Source organism: Psammomys obesus, unplaced genomic scaffold (genome assembly GCF_907164565.1).
Source record: "Psammomys obesus unplaced genomic scaffold, mPsaObe1.curated_primary_1811, whole genome shotgun sequence".
In the NCBI taxonomy this organism is placed as follows: Eukaryota; Metazoa; Chordata; class Mammalia; order Rodentia; family Muridae; genus Psammomys; species Psammomys obesus.
The window spans coordinates 9,567,880-9,587,053 of NW_026590809.1; the positions used below are offsets into that span (position 1 = coordinate 9,567,880).

General features: G+C 44.2%; 1 protein-coding gene across 1 annotated transcript; it reads right to left on the bottom strand.

Annotated features, from left to right (window-relative positions):
- Positions 1 to 8,841: 8,841 nt before the first annotated feature.
- Positions 8,842 to 9,367, bottom strand: LOC129678328 (ATP synthase subunit d, mitochondrial-like). The gene is given in 1 exon segment (XM_055609074.1): positions 8,842 to 9,367. A coding segment is annotated over 1 exon segment (486 nt). The 5' UTR covers positions 9,341 to 9,367; the 3' UTR covers positions 8,842 to 8,854.
- Between the last annotated feature and the right edge of the window lie 9,807 nt (positions 9,368 to 19,174).

Below are 19,174 nucleotides of genomic sequence, written 5' to 3' on the forward strand. Positions count from 1 at the left end.
ACAGTAGGCTCAAAAATGAGTTGGGCAATGTCCCTTCGGTTGCTATTTAGTGAAATAATTCAAGGAGTATTGGTGTTAACTGTTCTTTGGAAGTCTTGGTGAATTTTGTGCTAAAACCATCTGGCTCTGGCCCTTTTTGGATGAGGTAACTTTATTTCCTTTTTATTTATTCTTCACTCATACAGTACATCCTGACTGCAGCCTCCTCTTCCTCTACCTTTACTCCCTCCAAGTCTTGTCCCTTCTCCCTCCCCTGTCCTTTCCCTCTTCTCCAAATCCAGTGATCCTCTGTTTCTCTTCAGAAAAAAGCAGACCTCCCAGGGATATCAACCTAGCACAGCATAACAAGATACAATAAGAGTGGGCATAAACCATCATATCAAGGCTGGATGAGGCAACCCAGTAGGAGGAAGAGGGTCTTAAGAGCAGTCAAAAGAGTTGGAGGTGTCTTTCTCAGACTGTTAGGAGTCAAGCTAAACCCCACAATGCATATGAAGAGAACTTAGAGCAGACCCATACAGGTTTCCTGACTGCTGCTTCAGTCTCTGTGAGCCCCTATGTGCCCTGTTAAGTAGAGTCAGAAGGCCATATTCTACTGGTACCTTTGACCACTTTGGTTCTGACAATCCTAGCTTCCCATCTTTTGCTGTGTTCTCTGATCTTTGCCTAATGTTTGGCTGTGGTTCTTTGAATTTGTTTCTGTCAGCTGCTGGAGAAGCCTCTCTGATAATGATAGGACTAGGAACCAATCCAAAAGTAAATCAGAATATCATTAGAAATCATTTTATTGACTCTCTCTCTCTCTCTCTCTCTCTCTCTCTCTCTCTCTGTGTGTCTTCCTTCCTTCTCCTTTTTTTCCTAATCATGTTTGGTTCTACTCTAGGTCTCTGGCAATCCAGCTTCTCTTATTGTATCTTGTTATGCATCCAGGCAGTGTCAGGCAGGCATGGGCCCTTTCTTGTGGTGTGGGTTTCAAGTTAGACCAGTCATTGGCTGGTTACTCCCACAAACTCTAAGCCACCATTGCCTCAGCACATCTTGCAGGAAGAAAATGTGATAGGTAAGTAGAAGGTTTTATGGTTGAGTTGGTGACCCAGTACCACCACTGGAAGCCTTGCCTGGTTAATGAAGACTGATGGTTCAGGCTCCTTTTTTTCATTACTAGGAGTCCTTGCTAGGGTCACATGTGTGGATTCCATGAAGTTCCACATCTCCCCCACAAAGGCTCCAAATTCTCATTGTCTTTCCCTGTACTCTTTCTCTCTGTTCATTCCTTCTGCACCTGATCCCTCCATTCCCATCCCCACCTACCCCCAGACCATCTGCAAAATCTAGTCTATGTCTCCTTCTTGGGGAGATCCACACATATGCGTTAGAGCTCTCCTTGTTATTTAGCTTCTCTGGGTCTGTGGATTGTAACTTGATTGCTTTGTTACCAAGTATGTAGTTAGTTCCATTTGGTTCATACTTTCTGTTAGCACCATCATTTCTCTGTTTAGTTTTTGTCTGGATGACCTGTGCACTGGTGAGACTGGGGTATTAAGGTCTTGTACTATCAGTGTGTGAGGGTTGATGTATGATTTAAGATTTTAGTAAGTTTTTAAAGAAATGTGGGTGCTCTTGCATTAGGGGCATAGATATTAAGAATTGAGACATCATTTTGGTGTATTTTTTTCCTTTATGAGTATGAAGTATTCTCCCCCAGCTTCCTTCTTAGGGCTGTTTGCATTTTCCAACCCTTTACTCTGAGGTAATGTCTATCTTTGATTTTGAGGTGTGTTTGTTGTATGCAGGAGGATGGATCCTGTTTTCACACCCATTCTGTTAGTCTGTGTCTTTTTATTGGGAATTGATATCATTGATATTGAGAGATAACAATGTCCAATGACTGATAATTCCTCTTATTTTGTTGTTGCTGTGGTATGTATGTACTTTTCTTCTTTTGATTTTTGCTGATGTGAGATTAACATTTTTCAAATGCCCGTTCTCTTCATTTTTCTTCCTTAATTAATTAATTAATTAACTATAATTAATTAACTTTACATCATAATTGAAGCTTCCCTTCCTTCCTCCCATTCCAGTTTCTTACTTACACCTCCCATATCCCAATTCTACCCTTAATTTTTCCTCAGAGAAGGGGAGGCCTCCCATAGATATCAACCCACTTTGGCATATTAAGTTGCAGTAGGACTAGGTGCATCTTCCCTTATTGTGGCTAGTCAAGGCTGCTCAGCTATGGGAATGGAATCCAAATGCAGGCAAGAGTAAATGATAACAAAGCTAAAATTGTTAGGAAACTACATAAAGAACAAGTTGCACATCTGCTACATATGTGTAGGGGGCCTAGGTCCAGCCCATGTATGTTCTTTGGTTGGTGGCTCATCTCTTTGAGCCCCCATGGGCCCTGGTTAGTTTACTCTGTAAGTCTCCTTTTGGTCCTTGACCCCTCTGACACCCTCAATCATTTCCCACACTATTTTACATGACTCCATGAGCTATGCCTGTTGTTTGGGTGTGGGTCTCTGTATCTGTTTCCATCAGCTCTAGCATGAAGCTTCTCAGAAGACAGGTATGCTAGGCATCTTCTTATTTCTTTAAAGGATTTATTTACGTCTTTTGAAAGGATCTGTATCATCTTCATAAATTTGGTTTGAAGGTCTTTTTCTTGTGTTTCAGCTGTGTTGGAATATTCATGGCTTGTTGTAGGATAACTGGGCTATGGTGGCGACATATTGCCCCGGCTGTTGTTGATTATGTTCTTTTGTTGGCATCTAGGCCTTTGTGCTTGGGGTGATCATAGGTCTAGGTGTTGATTTTTGGGTTTGTCTTTGTTGGATGGGTGTTTTGTATTTTGGTTTCTGTTTCCTTTCTGGTCTTCTGTCTTTTGCTGACTGTGGTTGAGAAGGGAGTCTCCACAGTAGTTGGGGGCTAGATTTCTGGTGGCTGGAGTGGTCTCTTGTTGATCACGGTTTCTCTGCCATAGTTGAGAGCTGGGAAGAGATAAAGAGAAGGGGAGGGGAGATTGGGAATAGTGTCAGAGAAGAGCGCACAGATAGAGTGGAGGAGATCTGAGGGTGGGTGGCCTACCTGGACTTCTGGCAGCTGCATGAGCTCTGATCTATCAGGGAGTCTCTGCCTGAGTTGGAGACTGATAGAAGCAATGGGGAGGTTGGGTGGACTGTTTGGAAGGGGGGGCATGTAAGGTGACTTTATTGACTGTTTTTATTTCACTAGGGATCATAGTCTGTTTACATTGCTTATCTGACCTTGATATAGCTCTTGTAAGTGGTACCTGTGGAGAAAATAATCCATTTCTTTTAGATTTTCTGTTTTGTTGGAGCACAGGCTTTTAAAGTAGGCCCTTGTGAATCTCTAGATTTCCTAGGTGTCTGTTATGTTTTCCTTTTTGTTTCTGTTTTGGTTAATTTAGATATTCTGGCTATACCTTTAAGTTAGTTTGGATAAGGTTTGTTGATCTTATTGATTTTCTCAAAGAACCAACTAGTGTTTCACTGATTGTTTGTATTAAAATGCTGAATTTTACATTTTCAGAATTTCCTCAACTTTTGTTTCCCTTATTGGCTCTATTTTCATTTTCAGGTCCTGAAGCATTTTTTTTTTCATTTCCTCTAAGTGTTTGGTTTTCCTGATTTTCATTAATTTTCTCATAGTGCTGGTTTGTGTTTTCATGGATTTCATTAAGGGATGCCTTCAGTCAATGTTTTGGATATCTTCAGACAGGCACTTTTATGGTCCTTTTTTTTGTTCTTTAGCTATGTTGGAATATTCAGGGACTGTTGTGATAGGATAGCTGGGTTGTCATGGAAACATAATGCACTGACAGTTATTGATTGTGTTTCTATGCTGGCATCTAGGATTCAGTGAAGTGGGAGTTTCTGGTTTCTTGAAGACTGAGTTTTTTCATGGGTTATTTTGCTGCAACCTGGGCACATGATGTTTTGCTGTAGGTTGGCTTGAGAGAAGGCATGTGATGTTTTTCTGTGAGCTCTCACATGTAAGGAGTATGACTTTGTCCTGCTGAGATAATCCGTGAGGGGACTCTGAGGAGAGGAGATATGTAGAGGCCCATGGATAGGGAGGCATCCATTTTTGGATTGAGAGTGCTGCACTGATCTTCATGCTTCTACACTTGACTTTGCAGAGGGAAACCTAGAGAACTTCTTGGGGGAATCCAACAAAGTCTTGTGGCTTTTGCTGACTTCATGTTGTTGCTTGGTGTTGGCATTTAGACTGGACTGCTGCCACCCTGCTGACTGAGTTTGGTAATCACCTCAAGTCCCATTGACCCTAACAGCAGGAAGTAGATGAAGAAGGTCTACAGCTCTTTTTCCTTCTAATCTACATAAGTAAGGGGGGGTTGGAAGGGTGTTAAAGGTGTTTAAGAACCCCAAATAAAATAGGTTTAGAAGGGTCTGGAACTCCACAAGGAGAACAACAGAACCAAAAAATTCTGGGTCTAAGGGTCTTTTCTGAGACTGACACTCCAACCAAGGACCATTCATGGAGATAACCTGGACCCCATGCACAGAGGTAGCTCGTGTCATCTTGGTCTCTAAATGGGCTCGTTAATAAGGGGAGCAGGGGCTGTCTCTGACATAAACTTAGTGGCTGGCTCTTTGATCACCAACCCCTCGGGGGGTAGCCTGACCAGGGAACAGAGGAGGCTATGAAAGAGTTCTGATGAGACTTGAAAGGCTAGGGCCAGATGGATGGAAAGGAGGTCCTCCACTATCAGTGGACTGGGGAATGGTCATGGGAGGAGAAGCGGAAGGGAAGGAGGGAGGAAGGGTAGGATTGGGAGGGAAGCAGTATGGACCCACAGCTGGGATACAAACTGAATAAAGTATAATAAATAAAAAATTATATTTAAAAATAATATATGTTTAAATATTAAAAAATAAAATAAACATTAAAAAAAGTAGGTTTAGTGAAAATCTAAAGGAGGTGCCCAATGTGACTTAGGCACAATGGGTAACTTTGATTCTAACATAGTGGATTAATCCTCAGATTTTGATGGGTTGGCAATGTTGTTTAAGGAGATTGGCAAAAGAGCAGCTCTTGCTGCAGGTGGTCTCTTTGTGTTGATCCTGGAGAAAATTTTCTGGTTTGTTTTCTGGTCTTCATATAGACCATTGAGAAAAAAGTTCAGAGAACGTTGAAAACTAAGAAGGTTCACAAAAATATCTGGTGTTGAAAAGGATTGCAGAGTTGGTTATGCTCCTAGAGAGTTGTTGACTAAAGGGTGCTTGGAAAGCAAAAGGAGCACGTGGCAGAACAACAGGGTTCAGGCTTGGCATCTGACACAGGAAATTTCCCACATGATAAAAGAGGGAAGCAATATAGGATGGAAGGCAGGCTGCAGCTCCAACCTTCTCTATACCTTTTCATTACCAGGTGCCCAGAGCATCTCTCTGCAGCAAGGGGCCCTATCAGAGCCATAGGTGGTACAGGGTAAATGGGTTCCTGTAGAGCTGAGTGTACTGCCAGAGGAGTTGCATTCGCCAATTCAGGCACCATCAGCCTTCCAGTTTTCTGCAGCATATACCTGCTAACGATGGTGGTGAAGCTTATGATGAGACGGAGTGGCATCCTATAGACATGCTAGATTTAAGACATTTTAAAGAGTCTATTTTAAAGTATGGGATGCAGTCCCCATTCATTAAACAGGTATTAAATAATTGAGCCTTGAAAAACAGACCTATTCGCCATGATTGGAAGAGTTTGGTGTTCTGGAAGCTGGTCAGCAATTTCACTGGTTATAGTGGTGGAGGGACAAAGCCATGAAAATGCAACAATATGATATAGCAAGGAGGATAATGTTAAAGACCAACTGTTGCAGCCACTTCTGATGAGAACTGATAGACTAAGATCAGAAAGAAGGAGAGGAGGACCTCCCCTATCAGTGGACTTGGGGAGGGGCATGCATGCAGAAAGAGGAGGGAAGGTGGGATAAGGAGGGGAGGAGGGAGGGGTTTATGGGGGGATAAAAAATGAATAAAGTGTAATTAATAAAAGTTAAATAAAAAATTTAAAAAAAGACCAACTGTTTGGTGAATGTCGTTCTGTTAATTTACAAGAGCAAAGCTGATCTGATAATGTCATACTTGAACAATGTTGTGCTGCAGCCCTAAGAGTATGGGACATGGTTGAGGAGCCAGGGGAAAAAACTATCTCCTTTACTAAGGTAATACAAGGCTCTGGAGAAGGCTTCACTGAATTCTTATAGAGACTGAATTCTGCCATCAATAGAGCTATACCAGCTCCTGAAACCAGAAAGTAGTTGATAGACATCTTGCCATTTGAAAATTCAAATATTGAAAGTAAGAGAGCAATTAAGCCATTAAAAGTACAAGGAGCCCCAATAGACCATTGGTTAAGACAGAGAACTGATACTGGCCCTTAGGGCATTATTTCAATATCACTGGACACACTGTAGATAGAAATCTCAGAGATAAAAAACACCCGGTGTCACAACTGTGGTGAATCTGGCCATTTCCAAAGAAACTGTAAAACTAGAAGTTTCAGAGTTCAAAATAGTAGAAAATGGCATTTGTAGAAGAGCCCAAGCAGTTTCTGGCTGCCATGGAATGCAAAAGCTTCAAGGGTCTTTTTAGCTCTGGTGGCAGGGAAAACATGGTGAACTCTTGTCGTCGGGGAAACAAATAAAGGGGCCTGTCAGCGCGAGGCCCCCCAACAAACAATGTGGTCATCTTCCTTTAGTCAGCCAAGGGGTATCAAGCAGACAGGAATATGAAAACTAAGTATTGATGGCCTAATGTATGCTACTGAAGGTACTGGAGCTTGAATCTGTGAATTCTGAGCTCCCAAGAGCATGCTCCTGGTGAGTGGGAGCAGCAATTCACAGGGAGCTGAGACACCTGAGTCTCAGTTATTTCATTCTTCAGTCTCTGACATGCTAGGGTCCCCAAATGTATCTGTTATAATTATAATTTCTTTTTCAAAAGATGCTCTACCATACCACAAGGACATTTGCTCAACTATGTTTATAGCAGCTTTATTTATAATAGTCAGAAACAGAAACATCCTAGATGTCCCTCAATTGATGACTGGATAAAGAAAATGTGGTACATTTGTACCATGGAGAACTACTCAGCCTTTAAACAAGAAAATCATGCAGTTTGCAGGCAAATAGATAGAGCTAGAAAAGATCATCCTGAGTGAGGTAACCCAGACCCAGAAAGATCTGCATGGTATATACTCAGGATAATCATTCTATGACTGCCAGACCCAAAGAAGCCAAGTAAGAAGGAGATCCCCAGGGAGCATGCTTGAATCTCCTTTTGAAGGGAAATAAAATACATATAAGAAGTGGATGAAAAGAGAACTTTATGTGAGAGGGTATGAAAGGAGAATGAGGATGGGGATCTGGTTGGGGTAGAACAGGGATAGGGGGTGTGAATTCTTGGAAAGAGAAGGGAATCTGATAGGAGGGTCATCTTTTGGATAACCTAGAGACCCTGGACTGGTTAGGCTCCTGGGAGGATGTGGCAATAAGTCTAGTGGAGATTCCTAGCAACAGGGGACATGGAGACTGAAGTGGCCAGCTCCTAGAGCTAGGCAGGAACTTCCAGTGGAGGGAGATGGACACCAACTCAACCACAAAACCTTGGACTCAAATTTTCCCTGTCTTCAAATTGTGCAGTGATAAAGATGAGCAGAGTTGAAGGAAGGACCAACCAATTACTGACCAACTTGAGACCCACTGCATGGGAGAGAGCCAACCGTTGACACTGTTAACAATACTTTGCTATGCTTGCAGACAGGTGTCGAGGGCCTTCTGGCACCTTGCTGCCCCCTAAATTTTGGCATCTGACTGGACCGGTCTACTGCCCAGATACAATAGTGCCTTCCTAGCTGACCTGGGGCTTTCGATAAGATCATCTTCCTGAAATACCTTAAATCCTCCTCTCCCTCAGGGTTTCCTAAGTAACTCTTCTGAGGAACTTTCCAAATTACTATTATTAGCACATCTTGGTGGGCCATCGTGTGATTTCTAGTCACTTAGTAACCCTGCCAAAGGCAATTACATTCCTTCCACTTCTGCCTATATAGTTGTATGGAAAACTTGAATAAACGGAGACTTTGATCAGAAATACTGTCTTGGTCTTCATCTCTCCCGCCCTTGTCCCCCCTTTTCATTCCCACTCCCCCATTCAGGATCTCCATTGACAGACCTGCGGGATGGGTCAGACAGGAACCTAGCATAACTGTCCTCTGAGAAGCTCTACCCAGCAGTGTTCAAAACTGATGAAGAGACTCATGGCCAAACAATAGGTAGAGCTCCAGCAGTCTTTGGAAGGGCAGAGGAGGACAGAGCATCATGGAGGGGGAAAGAACTCCAGAAGAAGGACAAGAACAGAGTCAACTAACCAAGAATCATGTGGGCTCACAGACACTGACCACTATTCAATGAGCATGTATGGAATGTACCTAGGTCTCATGCACATATGTATTTGTTGGGCAACTCGATCTTCATGAGGGTTCCCTAGCAATTACAGTGGAATCTCTCACACACATGGACTCTGTTGCCTGCTTTTATATCACTTTCCACTAGTGGGGACTCAGGGGAAGATGATTCATTTAGTCCTGATGTGATTTGTTGTGATGGAGTAGATTAGTGAGGGTGGGAGAGCTTCCCTTTTCTGAGGAGCAGGGGAAAGGGGAAAGAGGGAAGAGTGGGACAAGGAGGAGAAAAGGGAGGAGACTGCAATAGAGATGTAAAATGACTAAATAAATATATATATTTTTTCACTGTGTAAATGTTTTATTTCAGTGTGGGAAGGGCTCCCCCGTGGCTCCCCCCTGGCCCACTTCACAAGTTCTCGATGGGCTGGTGGGGCCAGTAGGGGTACTTCTGCTTGTCTAACTTGGTTTCTGGGAAGGCTTCATTCAGGTCATCAATGGTCATCTGGTCAAAGGGAATCATGTTCTTCATTTTCTCCAGCTGCTTCTCGTATTCCTGGATCCTGACCTGGGATTCAGACACGAACTCAGCACAGCTCTTCACATCCTCCTTTTCCTCATTGTTCACCAGGGCTGTGTATTTATCTTTGGGCACAGGAATAGTTAGGGCTTTATACTTCTTTTCAAAATCATCCACCGAGCCAGCTTTGGCCACATTGGCCCTGTAATAAGCCCAGTCAATCGCTGGTGGTTTCTCAGGCAGATTAGCCAACCTGGTGTGGAGGGTCTCATTCTAGGACTTTAGGGCATATCCAATTGTCTTTTGGTTTCCAGGTACAGTCTCCCCAAAAGCTACCCAATCAATGGTTTTTAGAGCAAATTTGCGCCCAGCCATCTTGGGATCCTTCACCGACCCCGACGGACCACTCAATAAATATATTTTTAAAATAAAAAATAAAGTGGGAGAAACAAAACTTGCAATAAATTTTACCCATAGTGAAGATATATATATATATATATATGTATATGTATATGTATATATATATATATATATATATATATATATATATATATAATAAGAGTGAATAGCAAATGCTCTAATCATGCTTCTATTTTCTTCTTGAATGAACACACAACAAGCATGTAAAAAAAATAGTTACTGTGGTTATGGTTTCCCTTCATAGCAATAGTAACCCTAAGACATCTTCACTTCCTTTCTCTCAGCTTATCAGAATTTCTCACTGAAAACTGGGTCCTGTAAGGACACAGAGTTTATCTCACTATGCTTCTGAGGCTGATGCTTCTCATGCTTTGTTGCATCAGGGCATAAAGGACAGGTATCTCATCCCAGCACTCCAGAGTGTAAGTCAAGCAAAGCTTTATGAATTGAAGGCCAGCTTGGTTTACATAAAGAATACCAGGATAGCAAAAGCTGCCTAATCAGACCCAATTTCAAAATAATAATAGCAAATAAAGTTTTGGTGTTCTTAAAATGAATGACAAACCCAGCCTTTCAATCTTTGTAAAATGCTTACATTGTAGTTGCCATAATTAAATAAAAGTTCATGAATCAGGAATAACATGGTATTCCATGGCTTTCACAGATGCTATGAAGGCAGAGGCATACTCAACTCTGTGAGTCTAAGACTAACATTGTCGAAGTAGCGACTTCTAGGACAGCCAAACATACATAGCTGTCGAAAAAGAATCATGAACCAAATTACGGATATGTCTTTAACTCCTGCCAAAATACTTCTAACTGCCAAAGCTTTAGAGAACTAACCAGTCTTTAACTGTTTCCTCATCCACAATATAGTAACTTATGGGTTAGAGAATTGGCTCAGCAATCAAAGATCCTGGGTACCCTTCCAGAAGACTTGCCTCCAATGCCAGTTTTCATGAGGCAACTCAGAGTAGTTGGTAGCTCCAGTTCCAAGGGATCCAAACAGCCTCATTGTATCTCTGAGGGGACCTTCTGTTCATAGTACACCTGTGGAACAGGGCCTCAGACCTTAGTAGGCCCTAAGAACAACTGTCTCCATGATGAAAATGCCATTCAGGCTGTAAAATTTAGCACTTACACAGCACCATCTGCAAACACTAAATCAAAGGCCTAATTTATCAAAGTCCATAGTACTGGGGAAATCTCTAAATGTCCTAACCTTGCTCTAAGTGGATTAACATTTGGCTTCTGTAGCTAACTCTTCTGTGGCTAACTCTTCTTTTTAACTGAAGAATATGAATTTTGTGCTTAAAAGTTCACTATAAAACTGGGCATGGTGGCACATGCCTTTAATCCCATCAGTCAAGGGTGCAGAGGGAGTTAGAGCACTGTGAGATAGAGGCCAGCCTGGTCTACAAAGTGAATCCAGGACAGCCAAAGCTACACATGTAATACCTAGATCACAGGACCCTCAGAGACGACCAGGAGACTACTTGATGCAAGAGCAAGAGAGCTTTATTTTGAGAGTGATTGAACTTTTTGGGACCCAAATCTCACTGACACAGCAGTAGAGAAGTGGGACCTCGAGCCCTGAGTGAGTAGGGTTTTTAAAGGGAAAGACTGTGCGCAGAGGGTTTCCATGATAGCAAGCAGGGAGGAGTGTCACATGCCTTGGCATTACAATATTGGGTTAAATTTAGAGGGGCAAGGTGACCTTCTCTGAGGCACAGAATCACAATTGCTAAGGCATATGATCACAATTGCTATTCTTCTAAACTATATCTGAAACATTGGGGAGATTTTTCCCAGCCGATTCCCAACAGATTCTCATTGATTATTGCCAGGGAGATTGTCTCTATTTTCTATGAAGCATTTATTCTGTGATATTTCCTGGAGGCTGTTGCTAGGAGAGTTTACTTTATGGTCTGCCAAGTGTACATTCTGTGATATTTCCTGGTACCTGAGTTCAGCTCCCAGTCAAGATGGCTCTTCATTTCAAAATGGAGTTATACCCAGGATAACTTAAACTCTTCACACAGAGAAACCTTGTCCCTAAAAACAAAAGGAAAACAAACAAAACAAAAGAAACAGACAAAAACAAAGACACAAAAAACCTCACCATGAGAAAGTCTGGGGGCTACACTTGGATCCAGAACATCCTGTGTAGTCACCAGCCACTAGATAAAGATTTATAAATCCATATTTGAGCAGTCTTCTGTGATAATTTTTTTAATTTTTAATTTTCATATTAATTATACTTTATTCACTTTGTATCCCAGCTGTAGCCCCCTCCTTCCTTCCCTCCAAATCCTACCCTCACTCCCTCATCTTCTCCCATGCCGAATTCCAAGTTCACTGATAGTGGAGGTCCTCTTCCACTTCCATCTAAATCTCCTAGCCTGTCAGGTATCATCAGGATTGGCTGTATTGTCTTCCTCTGTGGCCTGGCAAGGCTGCTTCCCCTCAGGGGGAGGTCATCAAAGAGCCATCCCATGAGTTCATGTCAGAGACAGTCGCTGTTCCCTTACTAGGATACCCACTTGGATACTTAATTGCCATGGGTTACATCTGAGCAGGGGTTTTAGGTTATTTCCATGAATGGTCCTTATTTGGAGAATTAGTCTCAGAAAAGATCCTTGGGGCCAGATATTTTGGTTCTCTTGCTCTCCTTGTGGAGCTCCTGTCCCCTCCAGGTCTTACTATCTCCCCATTCTATCATTAAATCCCCTACAGTCTGCCCAGAGTATGGTTATGGGTCTCAGCATCTGCTTTGATACACTGCTGGGTAGAGTCTTTCAGAGGTCCTCTGTCCTGTTTCCTATTCTCTCCTTCCAATGTCCATCACAATTGTCTTTCTGAGTGAGGAATGATCATCTTACCCAAGGTCCTCCTTCCTTATTGCTTAGCTTCTTTAGGTGTACAGATTTTAGTGTGATTATCCTATATTATATGTCTAATATCCACTTATAAGTGATATACTGTGTGTGTCTTTCTGCTTCTGGGATACCTCACTCAGGATGATCTTTTCTAGATCCCACCATTTGCCTGTGAGGGACCACCTGGGAATGGGGGGCCACCTGAGAATGGGAAAAATGACTGTGATTATTTGAATTGACGCCAGGTGCAGATAGCTCTTGAAGGGGTGAACTGTTCTGAGAAACAACCAGCTGTAAACTATAGAGCAAAAGCGATCTGATTTTCAGGTATAAAAACCCTGTGCTTTGCAAGTTTGGGGTTGTCTCCTATCTTTGGAGGGGCGACCCTATCGTGATAGCAATAAAACCTCTTGCTTTTACATCGAGTTGTGGTCTGTAAGAGTTCCTGGGAAGGGTGCGGATCCTGAGCTCCTGAGCCGTGAGACTCCAGCTCTTACATTTTGGTGCCTTTGGCCAGGAAAGAGGGTGCCCCTTCCCATTCCTCATCAGACTGGGCTCAGAGGTCGAGCTCAGAACAGGTTAGTCTGATTCCTGGTTGTATCTGTTTAGGTGCCTATCTGGACCTTTTTGGTCATCTGATCAGTCGTTGCGATAGACAGACGTGTCAGAATATCACTTGACTGGGAACTGGAGGACACTCCAGATTCCATCTGGGGAGGCTAGGTCTGTGACGGTCCCCCTCCCATCTGTAGGAGATGGCCTTAGTGAGGCAGCCTCTCCAACTGAATTCTGTGGTACCACCCGCAAGGGCGTCCTTGTCTAATTGCCTGTCTTGTTTTCTTTGTCTCTATCGTTGTTGCTTCTTTGATTTTCTTGATGGACGACTTTATTATGGGACAGACTGTGACTACACCCTTATCCCTCACCCTTGATCATTTCTCAGGGGTGAGATATAGGGAACATAACCTTTCAGTTGAAGCTAAAAAAGGAAAATGGCAAACTCTCTCCTCCTCGGAGTGGCCTATTTTTTAGGTTGAATGGCCACCGGAGGAAACTTTCACCTTGGCAAGATCCTTGCTGTCAAGATTTAGACCCTCCAGACCCCAGGAGGTCACCCTGATCAGGTTCCCTATATTCTGACTTGGGAGGATGTAGTTTGTCACCCACCTCCTCGGTTGTGCCCCTTTATTCTTCCCATAGGGACTTCCCCGACAGCCATCTGTGCGGTCAAGGAGAAGAAGAAGATACTTGCTACTCCAGATACAGATTTCCTTCTTTTTGACCTTCCACCTTCTTATCTGCCGCTCTTTCCCCCACTAATCCACCAGGAGGTCTGCAACAGGGTGCTGCCAGTCCCTCAGCACCACTGCAATCACCACCAGATTCTGAAAGCAAGAGTGCCGCCAGCCGTCCCTTGTTACCGCTATAGTCGCCACCAGATCCTGGAATGGAAAGTGGCCCATGGGCAGGAACACAGAGTCACAGAGCAGCTTAGCCAGGCTCCACGGCCCTTCCTTTGCGGGCCTATGGGCCCCCTGATGACAATGGAAATCAACCCCTTCAGTACTGGTCTTTTTCATCAGCCAATCTCTATAACTGGAAGGCCCATAAACCCCCTTTTCCGAAAATCCTCAAGCTCTAACTGATTTGTTTGAATCTGTCCTATTCTCACACCAGCCCACTTGGGATGATTGCCAGCAACTCTTGCAGGCCCTCCTGACTACCAAGGAACAGGGGCGGGTTCTCCTTGAGGCTAGAAACAATGTGCCAGGAACAGATGGGAGGCCTTCCATCCTCCCTAATGAAATTGATGATGGCTTTCCCCTCACCCACCTCAACTGGGATTACAACACACCCGGAGGTAGGGATCGCCTGAAAGTCTACCGACAGACTCTAATGGCAGGTCTCCGTGGGGCCACTCGAAAGCCCACCAATTTGATAAGGTAAGAGAGACAGTTCAGGGGCCGGTTGAATCTCCTGCAGGATTTCTTGAATGGCTGATGGAGGCATACCGCCGGTTTATGCCCTATGACTCTACCTCAGATGAACATAGGGCAATGGTGACTATAACCTTTATAGATCAGTCAGCCAGAGATATTTGTAGAAAACTCCAGAAAATAGAGGTGTTATAGGACAAGTTGTTGAAGGATTTAGTGCAGGTAGCAGAAAAGGTTTTCTACAGCTGGGAGATGGAAGAAGAGAAAGAGGAAAGAAAGCAGAAAGAGCAGGAAGTGAGAGAAAGGGATAAGAGGCAAGACAGAAAGTTGAATAAGATCCTGTCCACCATAGTGCAGGAGTGTCGTAATGATAGGGAGAGAGTTCCTAGCAATTGGAGGGGCCCTCTGTCTAAAGATCAGTGTGCCTATTGCAAGGAGAAAGGACACTGGGTCAAGGATTGTCCCAAAAGGAAGAAAAAGCCAGAAAAGTGGAACGCTCGAGCCCTGGAGACCTGGGTCCTAAACCTGGGCGATGGTAGCGACTGGGGGGACAGGGTTTGTCTCCCATCCCTGAGCCCAGGGTAACCCTTAAAGTGGAGGGGAAGCCAGTCCACTTCTTGGTGGACACTGGCACCCAGCGTTCTGTTCTGTTACAAGACTTTGGAACTAAAAAAGAGAAAAAATCATTGGTCCAAGGAGCCACTGGATGTAAACAATATTCATGGACTACCCGAAGAATGGTGGACCTTGGAATGGGCCGGGTATCCCACTCATTCTTAGTTGTCCCCGAGTGCCCAAACCCGCTGTTACGGTGAGATATCCTAACTAAGATAAGGGCCCATATTCATTTTAGACCAGATGGCCCACAGGTGACAGACAGACAATAAAGGGGATCCCATTCACGTGCTGACGATCAACTGGAAGATAATGTTTGAAAAGGTGGTAAGTCTAGAAAAAGACATTTACTGGTGGCTAGAGAGACATCCCAGGGCATGGGCTAAAACGGCTGGCCTAGGAAAAGCAGAGAAACAGCCCCCAGTTCAGATAGAGCTGAAGGCTCAGGCTACCCCAATTGCGGTGCGACAATACCCGATGTCTAAGGAAGCCGGTGATGGGATCCGCCCTTACATACAATGGCTCCTTGACCTAGGGGTTCTCAGAAGGTGCCAATCTGCCTGGAATACTCCATTGCTGCCAGTTCGGAAGCCTGGGAGCAACGACTATTGACCCGTACAGGACTTGAGAGAAGTTAACAAACAGGTCACGGACTTACATTCTGCCGTGCCCAACCCATATAACCTGTTGAGTTCCCTTTCCCCTGACAGGGTTTGGTATACAGTCCTGGACCTTAAGGATGCATTCCTTTGCCTTCAACTTAACCCTATCAGCCAAGACATTTTTGCTTTCGAATGGAAAGACCCAGACTCAGGGGTCTCGTGCCAGCTTACATGGACTCGATTTCCTCAAGGGTTTAAAAATTCCCCTACCATATTTGATGAAGCCCTACACTGGGATCTGGTGCACTTCCGGGCCACCAATCCCCAGGTAACTCTTCTCCAATATGTGGATGACATTCTTTTAGCTGCAGAATGTAAAGAAACCTGCCTTGAAGCCACGGACTGGCTATTGCAAGAGCTGGGTGAGCTCGGCTACAGAGCATCGGAGAAAAAGGCCCAGCTCTGCAGGAAACAGGTCAGTTACCTGGGATATATATTAAGAGAGGGAAAGAGATGGCTATCAGAGGCTAGAAAAGGGATTGTATTTCTTATTTCCCCTCCGCAGACTACTAAACAACTGAGGGAATTTTTAGGTACAGCGGGGTTTTGCTGGCTGTGGATTCTGGGATTTGCTGAGATGGCAGCCCCTCTGTATGCCCTTACAAAGGGCAACGACTCTTTCATCTGGGCAAAGGATGAACAAGCTGCATTTGATAATATTAAACAAGCCTTAATGTCGGCCCCAGCATTGGGACTTCCTGATGTGACCAAACCCTTCCATCTCTATGTGGCTGAGAATCGGGGAATGGCCAAAGGGGTGCTAACACAGAAAATTGGACCCTGGAAGAGACCGGTAGCCTATCTATCCAAAAAACTTGATTCAGTAGCGGCAGGATGGTCAACTTCCCTCAAATAGTAGCAGGAGTGGCTACTAGTAAAAGATGCAGACAAACTGACTCTGGGACAGGACCTCACCATCTATGCTCTCATGCCCTTGAGAGTGTCATAAGGCAGCCACCTGATCGCTGGCTCAGGAACACCCTCATGACACATTACCAGGGTTTGCTCTTGAATAACGATAGAGTCACCTTTGCCCCGGCAACAGGGATAAACCCTGCCACCTTATTGCTGGATCCAGAAATCCAGCCCCCAGAGCATGATTATTTGCAAGTTCTAGCAGAGGAACAGGGATGGCAAAAGGACTTGAAAGATCAACCTCTGCCTGATGCTATCGTGACATACTATACGGACTGGAGCAGTTTTTTGGAAAACGGGAAGAGGAAGGCAGGGGCAGTGGTGGTAGATGGACACAAGGTAGTATGGGCCTAGGCATTGCTGGAGGCCACTTCTGCTCAGTGAGCAGAATTGATCGCTCCAACCCAGGCATGAACTCTGGGAAAGGATAAAAAGGTAAACATCTACACTGATAGTCGGTATGCCTTTGCAACAGCCCATGTGCACGGGGCCATCTATCAGCAGAGAGGCCTGCTAACATCAGCCGGTAAAGAGATCAAAAATAAAAACAAGATTCTGGCTTTGCTCAATGCCTTGTTGCTGCCCGCCACGGTAAGCATTATTCATTGCCTGGGACATCAGAAGGGAACTTCCAGGGCAGCAAAGGGGAATAACATGGCCAATCAGGAGGCTAAAGCAGCCGCTAGAGGAAACTCTGTCCCAGTGGTACTGACTGCTGAGCTGCCCAGAGAAGAATGACTAAACTACTCAGAAAGTGACTTAAAACTAACACAGCAAAAACAGGGGATATTAGACACAGATGTGGGGGCATGGATTGACTCCAAAGATAAGATCATTCTACCACAGAAAGACACTGAGAAATTAATAACTCAGATGCATAAGTGGACTCACTTGGGGCCAAAGAAATTGGCTGAAATTGCCCATCAATCCCAGTACCAAATACTAAACCTCATCGCTCTGACTGAGAATGTGACTTGGGAATGTAAACCCTGTCAGAAGGTAAACATAAGTAAGAATTTCCAGTGCTCAGGGAAGCAGCTGAGAGGAACTAGACCCAGAATGCATTGGGAAGTGGATTTCACTGAAATTAAACAAGCCAGGTACAGCAATAAATATCTCCTGGTCTTTGTGGAAACCTTCTCAGGATGGGTGGAAGCTTTTCCCACAAAGAAAGAAACCGCTCTGGTTGTAGCCAAAAAGATTCTGGAAGACATTTTTCCTTGGTTCAGTATTCCAAAGGTAATTGAGTCAGACAACGGGCCGGCCTTCGTTGCTCAGGTAAGTCAGGAGGTGGCCAGGTTTCTGGGGATCAATTGAGAATTACACTGTGCTTATAGACCCCAAAGTTCAGGACAGGTAGAAAGAATGAACTGAACTCTAAAAGAGATTCTCACCAAATTGACCATGAAGACTGGCAGTGACTGGGTGGTGCTCCTTCCCTTGGCCCTTTTTAGAGTCAGAAATACTCCCCCTTACTGGACCTGACTCCCTTCGAACTCCTCTATGGGGTTCCTGATTCCCTGACTCTCCTTGGGGCCCTCCTTGACATAACTAGTGGTAACTCTGACTTGTTGTCCAGGCTGAAAGGACTGCAGCTTATTCAGACAGAAATTTGGAGCAAGGTTGGCAGTGCATATGTGCCTGGGTCCTTGGAGGTGCCCCATCAGTTCCAGGTTGGTGATCTGGTATGTGCGACGACATCGAAGCCAGAATCTGGAACCTTGGTGGAAGGGTCCTTATTACGTCCTGCTCACCACCCCAACTGCTGTCAAAGTAGAGAGGGCTTCGCAGCTTGGATCCACGTGTCACATGTCAAGCCTGCTCTTCATCAAGCTGCAGACACCTGGAAAGTCCAAGCCTCCAGCAAACTACTAAAACTGAAACTCATCAGGGACAATCCACAATTTTAGGGTTAAAATTGAGGCAAAAAGAAAAGGGGGGGAATGAGGGACCACCTGGGAATGAGGGGCCACCTGGGAATGAGAAAAACAACTGTGATTATTTGAATTGAAGCCAGGTGCAGATAGCTCTTGAAGGGGTGAACTGGTCTGAGAAACAACAAGCTGTAAACTATCTACAACCAGCTGTAAACTACAGAGCAAAATTGATCTGATTTTCAGGTATAAAAACCCTGTGCTTTGCATGTTATGGGTCGTCTCCTATGTTTGGAGGGGTGACCCTATCCTGATAGCAATAAAACCTCTTGCTTTTATGTTGAGTTGTGATCTGTGAGAGCTCCTGAGAAGGGCACAATCCTGAGCTCCTGAGCAGTGAGACTCCAGGTCTTACACCTGCAAATTTCATGATTTCCTTATTTTTAATTGCTGAGTAGTATTCCATTGTGCAAAGGTACCACAATTTATGTATCCATTCCTCAGCTGAGGGACATCTGGGTTGCTTCCAGGTTCTGGCTATTATGAATCAGCACAAGCTCTATGATCAACAATCAATAAGTGGGACCTCATGAAACTGAAAATCTTCTGTAAAGAAAAGGACAAATCCAAAGCCTACAGACTGGGAAAGCATCTCCACCAACCCTAATTGTGACAGAGGGCTAATGTCCAGAATATATAAAGAACTCAAGAATGTAAAAAGCCACAAATCAAGTAATCCAATTAAAAAACGGGGTACATAGCTAAACAGAGAATTCTCTATTGAGAAACACTAAATTGCAGAGAAACACTTTAAGAAATTCTCAATGTCCTTATTCATCAGGGAAATGCAAATCAAAACGACCCTGAGATATCACCTTGCACCCACCAGTATGGCTAGAATCAAAAA